The 13,834-nt window shown below is 37.0% G+C and overlaps 1 protein-coding gene across 4 annotated transcripts in view; it reads right to left on the bottom strand.

The window, feature by feature from the left end:
• The window catches only part of NKAIN3 (sodium/potassium transporting ATPase interacting 3), a 344,090-nt gene that overhangs the window by 1,695 nt on the left and 328,561 nt on the right, over positions 1–13,834 (bottom strand). For 2 of the 4 annotated variants that reach the window (XM_048286889.1, XM_048286890.1), the window contains exon 6: positions 2,802–2,885. The exons of the other annotated variants lie outside the window; for them this stretch is intronic. In XM_048286889.1, the coding sequence (XP_048142846.1) occupies positions 2,802–2,885 (84 nt within the window). The remainder of the gene's footprint in view (positions 1–2,801; positions 2,886–13,834) is intronic. 4 annotated transcript variants of the gene reach the window in all.

Genomic DNA, 13,834 nt, shown 5'->3' with positions numbered 1-13,834 from the left:
TTATAATATCATTAGTATTAGTACTAATAACCTCTAATGCAAGCCAAAATGTAGCTTCTTATTTTTTCCTTCTAGCCATCATCCTCCTCTTTTTTCCACATATCAGTACAAGAAGGAATTTTAAATATTACTGAGTGACCTGGCTGTTGATATTGTGATTCAAACAGGCCCAACAGTTTTCTTTACAGTCCATGTGCTCTAGTCCCAAAAAGAGCACAATAATTTTTTTTTTTTGCTCTCCCTGTTGACTCCTGCCTTACACACATCTTAATTGAAACTGGCTGAGGGCAAAGATCCTGCTTCTCCTTGCCCTGTAGCCTAATGGAATTACAGGCAGAACAAAGAGCAAACAGGCAAGCCATGATCATTCATATTTGGATTAAAAATTGTTCCCCACAGGAACAAGTTCAAATTTAACTTCTTCTCAGAGATGAGGAGGAAAACTAATCGTAGTCTTGCTAATCGTTAATAATTATGGCAGCACTAAGCAGGCACTATACTGAATGTGAGCACTTGATAAAACCAGACTGTCTTCTGCATAGTTTGGATGAGACCATAGTCTCATGGTATTTTCAGTGGGCTGTGTTTAGGTAATTTATGAATGAAATAAGGGAAATAAAAGAGATGAGAAAAAGGGAAATATAGCCAAGCTTTCATCTATAAAGTAACATTTATAAAGGCTTTTAATGTATTTTTACAAGCATTATTCATGTTCAGTTCTAAGAGAATTCTAACTCTCAGAAATGGAGTTTTGCACAGCCTGGACATCAGAAGTCACATTTTTTAGGGATGCTAAGAATTTTCAGACTGTATACAACTGATACAGATAGCAATTAGTTTATCAAAAGAAGTAAAGAAGGCTAATGTGCTGCAAAGAGATAAGCACCTGCAAAGTTCTGGCACAATCCACTAACCAAATTATTCCCAGCAATTTGGCTTTTAATTCAGACTTTGATCACTGACAGTTAATTTACCTCCCATCTTAGATTAATCTAAGCTATATCTTTCATACAACCAAAACACCAATAAAGAAGGAAACCCAGTATAATTTCTCTCCCAGTTTTATACTCCTTGAAGCAATAAAGAGGCCAGAGAGGGTCCTCACATCAGTACAAAGATACACATACATAGGAAATGGGAAGATTACACTTACTCTCCAGAACTGTAAGATCACAAACAACCCCAAAATCCCTTGAGCTACTTATTGAAAATCTGCTATCAAAGAGCAAATTATCAGATGCTGTGACTTTTCTACTGCAAAACAAATGAATATACTTTGCAGGAATGTATTTGTAAGTATTTTGTGAATATGTCTTTTATCCTATTCTTTAATTATAGTAAGTTTGCTAAGAAAGTACTAAATATTTATGCACTTGATGCTTAAAACTAATCTGAATGCAGGTTTAGAGATTAAGATCTTTCATGTAGAGGTGCAAATGTTGTAGGTGTGGCCTTCTTGCTCCTGAATATCGATTTAACTTCAGCAGCTTATTCAGGAGGTTCAAACCCCCATTTTGCAGTCATCTTTGCACCACCACAATCTTTCTGACAGAAAATGCAGCAAAATAGACATTTAATGAAATATTACTAAAGAAATGTGGACTTCAATGTAGAGCATGTACTTTAGTCAAAAGTCAGAAGGTTCATAGTTTCATTTAGTTGTCTTAATGTGTTATTTGTTCCTGTTCTAGCATACACCATAATTTTGGGCCTTTATAATTCTATAATATTTGGGTATTTTTTTAGTAAAAATTTGTGACTGTTTATTTCTACAAATTGAAAGCTGCATCATGAATAAAATTTATTTAAAAGACTGGAAAAAGCTAATAAAGTCACAAAGTTAAGGTGTCAATTCCAACCCCAAATATATTTTTTGCAATTTTCCACTTTAAATTAAAACTCCTAGCACATGCACATATGCATACACCAGGAAAAACCTTCAACCCCTTCTAATTCTGTTAACTGATAAGTAAAATACAGTAAGTCATTAAATTAGTTTCAGTCAATTAGCTGTACGTGCATTTCATGTTGCATTTAAGAGGCATCAAAGGCAAATTTAAAGACAGAAAGCAACACCACAACAAGTTCCAGCCATAAAGAATTTTGAAATTAACAACTTCTGGTTTACCAATAATACTTAAAAAAATCATCTATTTGAAGTTATATGAGCTTCTGCCAAAATACATATACTAGTAATGTCTCCCCATACCCTAATTTGTTCCAAATAAAAATAACAGCTATGCATTCAAACTTATTAGGTAGCAAAGCAGGAAGAGTCTATGAAAATGTGATTTTCATAGAGCAAGCAAATAAGTGATGACAAAGAGAAAATGAACTTCCAGGGAAACTCTACAGATAGTTAGATTTTAAGCTGACAAGCAATTTTTCAGCAAAACCTTTTCTTTCAGTAGCTAGACAAATGTAAAAACTTCTGCTTTTCTACAAATGAGTTAATCTCATTAAGGTTTCTGCAGCAGCAGAAGTGACAAACCAGCTCTTTTCTTGCTAAAAGTTCAGCAAGGAAGCAATTCCATCCTTCAGTGAGAGCCTCTCCTTGCGTTAAGACGAGGTGCGACGTAGCAGACATGGTGATAACTCCTAATCCTTGCTGTAGCGGATATGCCATCAATGACAAAGTGTCCTTACTCGAATGTTTTATGTGGATTAATTTTTAATTAAGTTCTAATTAAAATATAATTAAATTATCAGTAATCTGATGCCCAAATTATTTTAGGAGAAGGTTAGCTTTCAGTTCAGGTCAGTTAGAAGGATTAATGTGGTCCGTGGGACCAGAACCTTACCTACAGGCTTTACAGGCTTTAACTCAACATGTTCCTGGGGGGGCTGACGGTAGGAGTATGTGTCAAGTCCGCCTATGAAATCAACTGAAAATACAACAGTTCCAGAAATGAACAAATGGAAATGAAAATATGTCAACTGAAAAAGAAATGTGGACAAATTATGTTAAAAAAAAAAAAATAAGTGCATGCACACGTTTGCATACAAGAAATAAACCAAGTAGATAAAGATGCTGTGGAAACTGCTTATAGAAGGGTCCATGCTCTGTCTTGCTTGGGGTCTATTTATCCCCATGCTCAGAAAGACAGGCAGCAGTTGGATGAGCAGACATTCACACTTCTGCCAGTGTGTGTGCAAAAGGAGCGTTCATGGATGTGCAGAGCATGTAAAGAGAAACCACTATGGGGTAAAACAGCTGATTCTCTTTAGTGCAATCTCAGCCTATAAATATCTATAGACATAGATATAGATATAGATATAATGTATTTAGTAATTCCCCTGGACTCCTTTATAAGTGTTTAGAAATTCAGGCAATGAAAATAGTATAGTTGTGAACCTAATTTCACCTAAACTCTTCAGGCTCAATAAACTTGCAGGAAAGCATCAACAAAAACCAAAGGCATGAGAGCTGAGTTAAGAATAAAGAAGTGATAACTAAATGTGAAAAAGCAGCAGCATCTTCTCTGGATGAACTTGTGGGGTCAGGACACCTTTTCAGAATCCTTCTACTTTCCATGTCAGAAATAATGTACTCTTGAGAAGTTTTTAGTTCCTTCTACGGAGATAATGATTTTTAAAAAAGACATTTTAGTCTGAGTCTTGTATTTTACTATTTTGGTAAGATTTTAGGCAGCTCCAAAAGGCCACAATTTCAAGCTATCCTAGAAATCATAAAAGTAGGTTTGTGGAAAAGATTATTCTATTGATTTCAAAGGGCTTTTAGCAGACATGTCCAGAGCTGATAAATTCACAGTACATTAGGACTCTTTGTTTGCATGGAAAGCAACTTCCTTCATTTGTTTATATATAGGCATATATATAAAAGTCCTAAGCAGAATTTTGAAACTCATTCTGCTAATTGCTGTATGAACAGCTAATGAAAAAACAATCCCTTCCCAGTCAATGTGTGCACTAGGTAGACCAATAAAGAGTGCTTATCTGGGAGGAGACGACAGGAAAATGAGGTTTAGAGATTGACAGACTAGTGAAATACTCACTGAAGTCTGTGGAAATGCTCCTGTTGACTTTAGTTTGCCTCTCCTCCTGAGTCCAGAAATGGTGCAATATGGCTGAAAACTGAACTTGATGTACTTCAGTCATACAGCATCACCTCTGCCCCAAGAAAGACTGTTCTCTTAAAACTGTCTGAGCAGGACATAATGTGCCGAAGAGCTTGCCCAGCCTGAGTGCCAGTCCCAGCCTATCTGCACCTCCTCTTTTTACCATATTTCTTTCATGTTGCAGCTCTCCTCCAGAATGTTGTCACTAAATGACATAACATACATTAAAATCTACTTCAGCACTAATGGGATCAAACCCTTTCAGAGGAAATACTTGCAGATGAACTGTTGTAAAAGTTGATTTTTAAAACCATAGAATGACAGAACAGTTTGGGTTGGAAAAGACCTTAAAGATCATCTAGTTCGAGCCCCTCTGCCATGGGCAGTGACACCCTCCACTATAGCAGGCTGCTTAAAGCCTCATCCAACCTGGCCTTGAACACTTCCAGGACTGGGGCATCCAGCTCCTCTGGGCAATCTGCTTCAGTGTCTCCTCAGTTTCACAGTAAAGAACTTCTTCCTAATATCTAATCTAAACCTACTCTCTTTCTTTTGAAGCCATTCCCCCTCATCCTGTTACTACATGCTCTTTATAAAAAATCCCTCTCCATCTTTCTTTTAGGCTCCCTTCAGGTATTGGAAGGCCACAATAAGGTCACCCTGGAGCCTTCTCTTCTCCAGGCTGAACAATCACAATTCTCTCAGCTTTTCCTTATAGGAGAGGTGCTCCATCCCTCTAATCTACTTGGTGTCCTTCCTCTGGATGTGCTTTAATGGATCAATCTCCTTCATGTGCTGGGAACCTCACTGGATGCTAGATGTCTAATACATTACATATTTACTGAGCAATTTTTTAGAATAAATCACATCCAGAGTGATTTTTTTTTGTTATGTACTTTAGTTTTCCCTGATTTCCAAAGGCCTGGTGGTTTTTTGTTTTGTCTTTTTTTTTTTTAAATTGAGCACATGTTAACACAAGGAGCTAAAAGAATGTTTTTGAGGCAATTCACCACTTCAGAACCGCACATCATTCCTCTCAGCAATCACAATCATCATCTGCAATTGTAAGCAGGGAGAGAATTTAAAGTAACTGGCCTTTCTACCAACAATTCGTTTTGAGCAGGAAATGAAGTTGAGATGTATTAATGATTGACAACAGACGTGTCTTTGTTCTGACAAAGAGAATATATTTAATAGCACCATCCAGCAAGTGTTGAGATGAGCTGCTCAAACCTGTTTAGCTGAGGCTTTCTCTTTTGCAATCCAAGATGTCTTATGTAGTATTAAAGCTGAAGTTCACCATAAAATTCATGTGAAGTTCAGTCTCAAGGCAAGAAGCTGTTCTACTGCACAAGGCAATGGAATGTGCCATTTTTCATTATGCACTCTATTTTATGGCTGATAGCTCTTTAATATGAAGATTGATCATCAATTATTTGAATTATAAGTTACTTTAAGTTTTAAAAATTAGTTTTGATTTTACCTGGTATTTTCATCCCTTATAATTAGTAGTCTTCCAGGACTAAGACCACAAATGGCCATTAAACAAAGAAAATTGAATTTTTCTTTTCATTGGAGGCAAAGACATTACTATGTACATTTCAGTGCAAGAAGGCATCAAATATCTTAAAACTTCACACTGAATGAACTTTTGGATGCATACCTACCTGTATTTAAATGGCCAAAAGTAAATAGCAGCAACATTCATATAGGTTTTCCAAGGGGAAAACATTGGTTTAAGGATTATATAAAATAATTGTGGTTTTTTATTTCTACCTGATTAATGGATTATGGATAATTTCTACCACAGATTCATAGAGCTACACTAAATAGCTTCAGAAAGTTGCATAAGCCTGGAAGAAAGTTCAGTTAAAAAACAGTGTGCTATAGTACTATGCGTTAAATTAGAAAAACCCAAACCAAACCAACAACCACAACTTAGCAGTAGGGATATTCAGTCACTAAACAAGGAACACCCCATGTAGTCCAGTCATTAACTGCAGTCATGCAGAGAGAAACTTAAAATCCTAGGGAGAGGATTTTTTAGCATCCCACAGATAATAGCAGGTTACAGCAGAAGCTGGTTATTTTATCTGCAGCTGGCTGCAAAACATGATCCCTATTCCCAGGGAATTGCTCTCTTCTTGTACCACCTCAGTTTTGTGGTCATGCTGGATGCTTAATGGCCAGTGTGAAATGTTCCTTTAGAGTTCACTACCTGCTGTGCTTGGAAGTGCAAATCTGTACTGACTGTCCACCGCAGGCAGTCCATTAAAGTGATGTTCATTCATTCACGGGCCATATCAGAGGAACGGTTGTCATAATCTGCCTGAGTGAGAAAACTGCAGTATGCTGCTGGCTGAAGAAAGTGTATCCACTGTCATCAGTAATTTTGAGGGTTATTCTTTTCTAGACAGATGACATTTCGGGTTGCCTTGCTACTATTTATCCAGTGCATTCACCCATATGCAAGTTAAAATTTGCTTTCGTTTGAAGCTTGTGTAAAAGAATCAGAGCTCAGAAAAAAAAAAATCCTTTCTTCTTTTCCACCCTCTCATCTGGAATTCAGCTTCTCTGGCAATATCCCATTGACCTGCTGGCAAGCCCTGTGCAAACAGCTGCCAGAGCTTGTCAGCTCATTGGTATATTACTAATTTCTTCTTTCAAAGTTGGCAAATTCTAAGCATGTCTGGAGGTGCAGGGTATGAACAGAGCAGCAATATGGTGATAGCACAATTCTTAGTAAATCCTGAAGTCTCTTGGCCTGGAATACCTTAGATCCTATTGATGCTTGCCTCCCTGTTTTATAAATGCAAGTAAGCCCCAAAGCTGATGGCTCGAATGGTTGGCACCTCCAGCTGTCCCCTGTCCAAGAGAGAGGCAGACTAGCAGCTGCTCAAACTTGTATTTTTATATACAGAAGATTTTCTTAACCTGTGAGGTTCTAAATACTATTTTGCACTGAATTATTTTCCTTGTACTGAGATTTTTTTGAATGGCAATGCATCAATGCAATTACATTCATTAAGAAAAGGTATGCAACTGAGGAGGGTGTAACTATCAGAAAAGGAACCAAAATCAATTAGAAAGAGGAAGCAAAACTGGGGGATTGATGATAAGTCAGTGCTACATGCATAAAGTCCAAACTTTGGACTTTCCAATGTTTGCAGTTGTAGCTTACGTAAACTTTCCAGATAAGCATGTCTTTTCCTAGGGTGTCTACTTTTTCAGTTGCCTTTTACCCTCAAGAGATCCACTGCCCTTACAGCTTTCACTGCTCCAGCCCAGCTGACCCAGCTATCTGTCTGGAGCCAATACTACCCATTTTCCCCTCTTCATACTAAGCCTGAGCACCTAAGTCTCAAGCCATGTAGCAGAAGAATCACACATTCCATTACAGGATCACAGGCATAGCTTCTCATTTATGTAGAGGAATAAAGGAGGGAAAATGAGTGCAAGACAATTAAGAAAGGGAGAAGAAGAGACATCAGTAATCATATGTGGCGCTCTGATTTCTGCTCTGTCTCTATAAAGTACTGGCAGATGGTAATCAGGTTAAAACAGGCTAAAGTGGTAGAAAATTACTAAGAGACAACCTTTTACTTAATTTTTTATTACTGGAAGCTAGGAGAGGAATATTTCAATGTTCCACAGTAATTATTAAGATACTTGCACCAGATTTTCTTCTGTCTTCACCAGTGGGATAGATCATAATTTAAAAAACTGCTCTACCTTGTAACATGAAGGAACCTCTCACAAGCTGCCTTAGAAAGGGCACTGGCATGGAAATTTTATCTATGATATTTGCTACTGGACTCTCACCTCATTTTATCAGTGATGTGACATCCAAGATATCAATATCATTTATTCTCCAAGGACATGACTGCCCAGTAAGACGAAGGAAGTATGAAGAAGATCTAAGATGTTAGGAAGTGAAGATTGCTCCAACCTTCTTAACCCAGACCTCCCCAGTCATTCCAAATCTGAAAGTATCTTTCAAATATCTTCTCAGTGCCATGCCTTTGAAAGCTATTTACAGCCATACCATCCCATTACTGAAACTAAGTGACAGGCTGCCCCATTATGGTGTTTTGTTGGGTTTTTTTCCCCTATAAGTAAGTATTTTTCAGTGACTTTCAAGTCATTAAGGACTCCTGGCCACTACATGGTAAAAGTCCCTAGAAAAGTATGGTTATCACACATAAGGCATGTAGGAAAAGACTTATCACAAGTTTACTATCACTAATTTAGTATCAGAAAAAAATATCCTTTAAGCTGCAGGTATGTATAAATTGTTTCCTTTAGGCTTTGGAAGACATCAATTTTTTGTGACATTATGCTTTCTGCAACCCATATGCAAAGTTTAATTTGATGAGGAATAGTTTTTCATTTTAGTTTAAAATGACATATTCTACTCTCTCTAAATACTTATCAGCTTGGGCATCAACCATTCCATACATCTCAGCATAGTTGCCTATGACTTACGTTGTTCTTCAGCAATGCAATTCGAACTAAGTATGTCTGATGATAATTTTCCTTCCTATATAGGTCACTATTTTTTTCTGCTCCTCATTTTAATGAAAATGCTATCATCCTAGTGAGAATACCAATATATGGAAGTTGTATTTAAAAATGTTTCAAACAAATAAAGCTGTGGGGGTCTTTTTTCAAGACTTGTATTTAAAGGTGCTATTGCTAGTTCTAGTATGAAATTTCAAATACAGTGAAGGGTAGCCTTCTTTCTGCATATGACCAAAGTAAATTGTAAACAATTCTAATTAAAACTTCCTAGATAATTTTTAATACAGTGATAAAATTAGAGATGTGAAATTGTGAAAAATCACTCTTCATTAATTACTGATTTTCCTCTTTCTGACACCCTTCTTGATCTATTCCCTTTTGGTGCGGAATGTTCCGTGATTCCCTCCTTAAGTTACTTTAAGTTATACTGCCTATGTACAAATTAAGACTGCAAAGGAAAAATAAACCATGCATAAAAGATATTAAATGCCCAGAAGCTACATTTATCAATTACATTCACACAATATTGGGAGAGAAATATGCCATTGAGTTCTGATAACACATATCCAGTCTATCCACTAAAATGGCAGCTCAAATAGTCCCAAGACTATTGTACAGAAGGCTGTTACAGCTTCAGTCACACCTCTAGACATGTGATCTTCACAATAAATGTGTCCAAGTTGACTTCAAAAGAGACAGAGCTCTGAATCTGCTTTTTGAAGTTATGCTTTGATCTTTTTTTGGTATTCTGATTCAGGAATACACGCTATGTATTAGTGTGCCTTTATATTACTGCTGAGTTTGATGCCATAAACTACAGCATTCTTTAAAAAATGTTCAGTGCAGATGCTCAGACCAATTGGAATTGATCTATTCCACTTACAGTTCATTGCTAGGTTGCAAGTTAGGTGTTTTGTTCTTTCAAGTTGTTAGGGTTTTTTTTTCTATCAGTTGAGTCCCACAGGGCTCTATTCCTGGCCTGTCATTCTTTGTATCCATAGAATTTATTTTGGCTTCAGTTATTTTTCAGTATGATCCAATTATTTATTTTTGAGGTATTTATAACTGCCTGGTTATTATATACCCAAGAATATCACAACTGATTTTTCTAACCTTAACTACAAGTCACTGATATTTTAGTATGTGAAATTAATGTTCCCTATTTTTAAAATTAATGCTGAACTTGTTCAATGCTAATAAATAATTAAGGATAAAATTCCTAGAGAAAAAGTACTTGCAAGATCAAATACATGACATATTAGAACATGTGCAACATTTGGAGGAAAGGATTTCTACGTATTGAAGAAAGTTCACATCATCTATTCACAACATCAGAACATTAATTTTATCTTAAAAAAGTAGGTTACAGAACTGGAGGGATTCTTCTTACTACCGAGTGGTTCTGTATTTTTTCCAGCTTTCTACCTTCCTAGGGATGAAAAACTGCTTCTGAAATTTGCTATTATCATCCTCTATGACATGATACTTGCTTCATGTGTTTGTATCTTTACATGTCTTAGAAAAAGTGAAGTGAGCCAAGGACATTCAGGAGAGTGTGTGTGTTCACAGCACAGCACAGGATGCAAGCCAGAGAGGGAAGGAGCTGCCAACCTGCTCCTCAAGCAGAGGCTGCAGTAGGGAGCAGCAAACCAGGTGGGCCTTAGAGATGATGGAAAGAAGAACTTGGGAGGCCAAGCAGAATACCCTGCAAGTCAGGAAGCCGGAGACTTGGTTGAGGCTCAAATGGTTCTCAACTATGTAGACACAGAAAACACTGGAGGAAATGCTACAAGCCTCTTGTTTCTGTTCTGTATGATCCAGTAACTTTGAGTTTTCCATTTTAAAGTTTTCCATTTGCTAGTTTATAATGCAATTAATTCTGCCTTTTATGAGTTTTGTGTTGCAGTGTTTTTGGGAAGTTTTCTATAAAGGGAACTGTGCACATCCACTTCAAAGGTCTCACTGACTAAAGCTCTGTCACATTCAGCCCATGTTGCAATTTTCCTTTCCTTTATAACTCTTTTTTAATTTGCTTTAAAATCTGCTTAACATGCCTGCCCATTAATACCTTTTGCTGTCAGTCAGGGAAGTCTCCTTCTTCCCTGGCCCTTCCTTTATTAGCAGCTGACTTTGCTGGGATCCAGGTACAGAACTACCATCTTTACCTCAAAAGACTTGATATCTTGAGCTTGCTACAGGTGCTAAAACTTGTACTTCCAGCAGCCTGAGAGGTCAGGTATCAGCTTTTTCAAAAGAATACTGATCTGATGCTATTTGCCACTTTATGACATCAAACCCATTAACACTCTGTAACATCTTTCTCCATTTCAGATGAGGCTGTTTCCATTTCCTCATCCTCCTCCTCATTTATCACTCTGCCTTTGCCCTCATGACTATGAGTGATATTCTGTGTAGAAATCCTGCTTCACCACGACATTTGCTCCTTCGTGTGGGGCATTGTATGCGCTCCCCACCCTGCATCTACACTGCACTCACGGCAACACCTCCCTTAGGGGTGGTCTGCTCCAATCCTTGAGGTGGCAGACCCCAAAGTTTTCTACCACAAATCTCCCAGGGTTTTAGTGTCTTTAGATCCAAACTACCTTTTTTCCTCTGCTAAGCAGGCAATGCTGTCTCCAGCACTGGTGGAGCCCTCGTCTCCTCATCCCAGCAGAAAAACCCTCCCAGCAGAAGCCTGTGGTCCTACTGTGCCTTCTCTGAATCAAAGTCTACAGATAGGAAACAGAAGTGGATTAATCCCTTCAGTGATCTCCAGATTTTCAATATCTTCCTTTCAATTTTTTATCCCTGTCAATAAGCACAAATCAACAAGCTCTAATCTGTTTCTTCTTGCTTTTAGTTTTTCAAGATGAGGAAGCCAGCAAAATAATATTTTATTATATTTATTATTAATATTATTATATTATTTATCAGTATCGTGTGGGCCTTTTCCAGCCCCAGTAAATGCACTATCAAGTTCTTCTATGGTGTCCTCAGTCTACCCCAGAATATTTATATATATATTATATATAATACCCCACCCAGCATTTTAGACCCATTGTGAATATATCCGCTAAGTTTACTACTTAACCACATCCAAGTGCTTCCTGCTCTATCTTCATATTCCAGTCAACTTTCTCTTCTCTTAATATTGCTTTTGATATTACCATCTCTGTCACCAACTTAAATTAGCTTCTTAACACCCCAAAACATAAAATCACTACTTTCTCAACTTTAAAAAGAGAACTAAGAAGGTAGAGCATTATAAAATGGGAGCTTACAATAGCCAGTGGTCTTCTCATATATGATGGAGTGAAGAAAGAAATATCACATGTGTTAGCAAACATGATGGCAAGGAGAATGGTTTTCATTCTCCATACCATAGAAAGTGGTATCATTTCATATGAGGAGAAGGATGAATGTCTGGAGTAGAGTCTGTAACAGGATTAATACCACTTTGAAGCCACCAGTGAATCAATCTGCAAATGAAAAAGAAAGATAATGCAATACTGCCCTCATCCATAAAAAAACTCTCCCTCAAGAAAGATGAAGTAAAAAGACACTTTTATGAAAACCTTGCAACTCTCAAACTTCAGTCCTCCAAAATAACATACTGTCATGATTAAGGAGGAAAAGAAAATGAGTAGAAATCAATGCTAAGGAATAAGAGGCATCATATAAATGGTCAGAGTCACATAGTATCACTTAATTTTGCTGTATCTAATCTGTGATATTGAGAAAAACACAGATGAACTTAGATTAAATTACTGCTAACAAAGCCAACTGTATATTTACTGACTCAAGGCAAAAGAATGTCAAATGAAGTTTAAAGTGAGTCCAGCTATGACCCAAATTACAGAGCCCCAGTAAGCGAAAGACTCGTTATGATACAGAGTAAATAAAGCACATCAGCAGTACAGACTAAATGCAATAAATATAACGTAGCCTTCTTGAAAAACAGCTTTTCTAGGAACAGGCAATATATTCTATTTGACCAACTGGCCCAGCTGGAAAACCGTAACAGCTATATCTCCTGATTTGTTAAGACAACACCTCTTGCTATAAATCTTGCTTATCTTCTATACTGAAACCATTAAGGTTGCTGAAATAGTAGAACTAGAAAATCTAAAAAGCACAACATGTAGACAACAAGTCAAAGTTTAAAACAGGAAGAATTTTTAAAGGTTACTTTATGAAAGGTTGAATTGTGATGACATCAGAAGCACAGTAAAGAGAATTAAAGAATAGGTAAGAATTTCACAGGAGAAAGAAAAGTGTTTAGCAAACAATCACCTAAATTAGTTTCAATATTTTAATCACAGTATATTCTGAATTGGAAGGGACCCACAAGAATCATTGGGTCCAGCTCTTAAGTGAATGGCCCATACAGGGATCAAACCTACAACCTTGGTGTTAATTAGCACCATGCTCTGACCAAGTGACTTAGCTGCTCCTTTCTCTCATTCTGTGACTGTGGTTCTTCTAAGTAACTCTTGTGATACTTTATTTGCAAGGGTCTTTCTCTTGCTTTGACCTTATCCCTTTCTCTTCTAAACAAAACCAACAACTTTTCTTGGTGGAAGATGCTCCTTACCTTTAGATTTATGAGATTCAGACCTGAGACTTTCAAAGATGGGTAAAATGGTGTATAGTTAATTCTTATTCATTTTTTTCAGTTTTGTTACATTTTGAGAAAGTATCTATCACCAAATAAAATTATCTTCAAAATTTACCTGACCGTGACCTGAAATTTATGGCTTGGTCCAATGTACTTCATTTATTTGTGCTGGTTAGCCATCTCCTCTTGAATTTATGGTACCTGCTTTGCACAGCAGCTTGAATATCCTCTAAGGCTATAATGTATGATTACATACACTAGAACCCATTAGACTGAAAGAGATTTGTATGATTATATATTGTATGATTTTTGTCATGGATACTCCCTTAAAACAGGAAATGAGCACCTTTGTCTTTTCTACTGCTGTATTTCAAAGCTTTGTGCTATTAGAATTGTGAACAAACCTTATCGGCAGTCTCTCAGCTCAGCTGGTCTGCATGGAGCTGTTTTAATTTTTGAGGCTATTATCTGTAAAGAAGAAGGGAGGACTTTTCTTTCTTCTGAGATGAAACCTCACCATCTCTCTAGCAGGCTGGGCATGGGCATAAAGGAAAATGCATTGAGAACTCTGACCACCTAAACTGCTAATTCATCTACAAGACTGTTGAGTCTGTCA

Source organism: Corvus hawaiiensis, chromosome 26, assembly GCF_020740725.1.
Source record: "Corvus hawaiiensis isolate bCorHaw1 chromosome 26, bCorHaw1.pri.cur, whole genome shotgun sequence".
NCBI lineage: Eukaryota > Metazoa > Chordata > Aves > Passeriformes > Corvidae > Corvus > Corvus hawaiiensis.
Note: the sequence above shows the minus strand (reverse complement) of the source record. Positions and strands in the feature narration are given on the sequence as shown.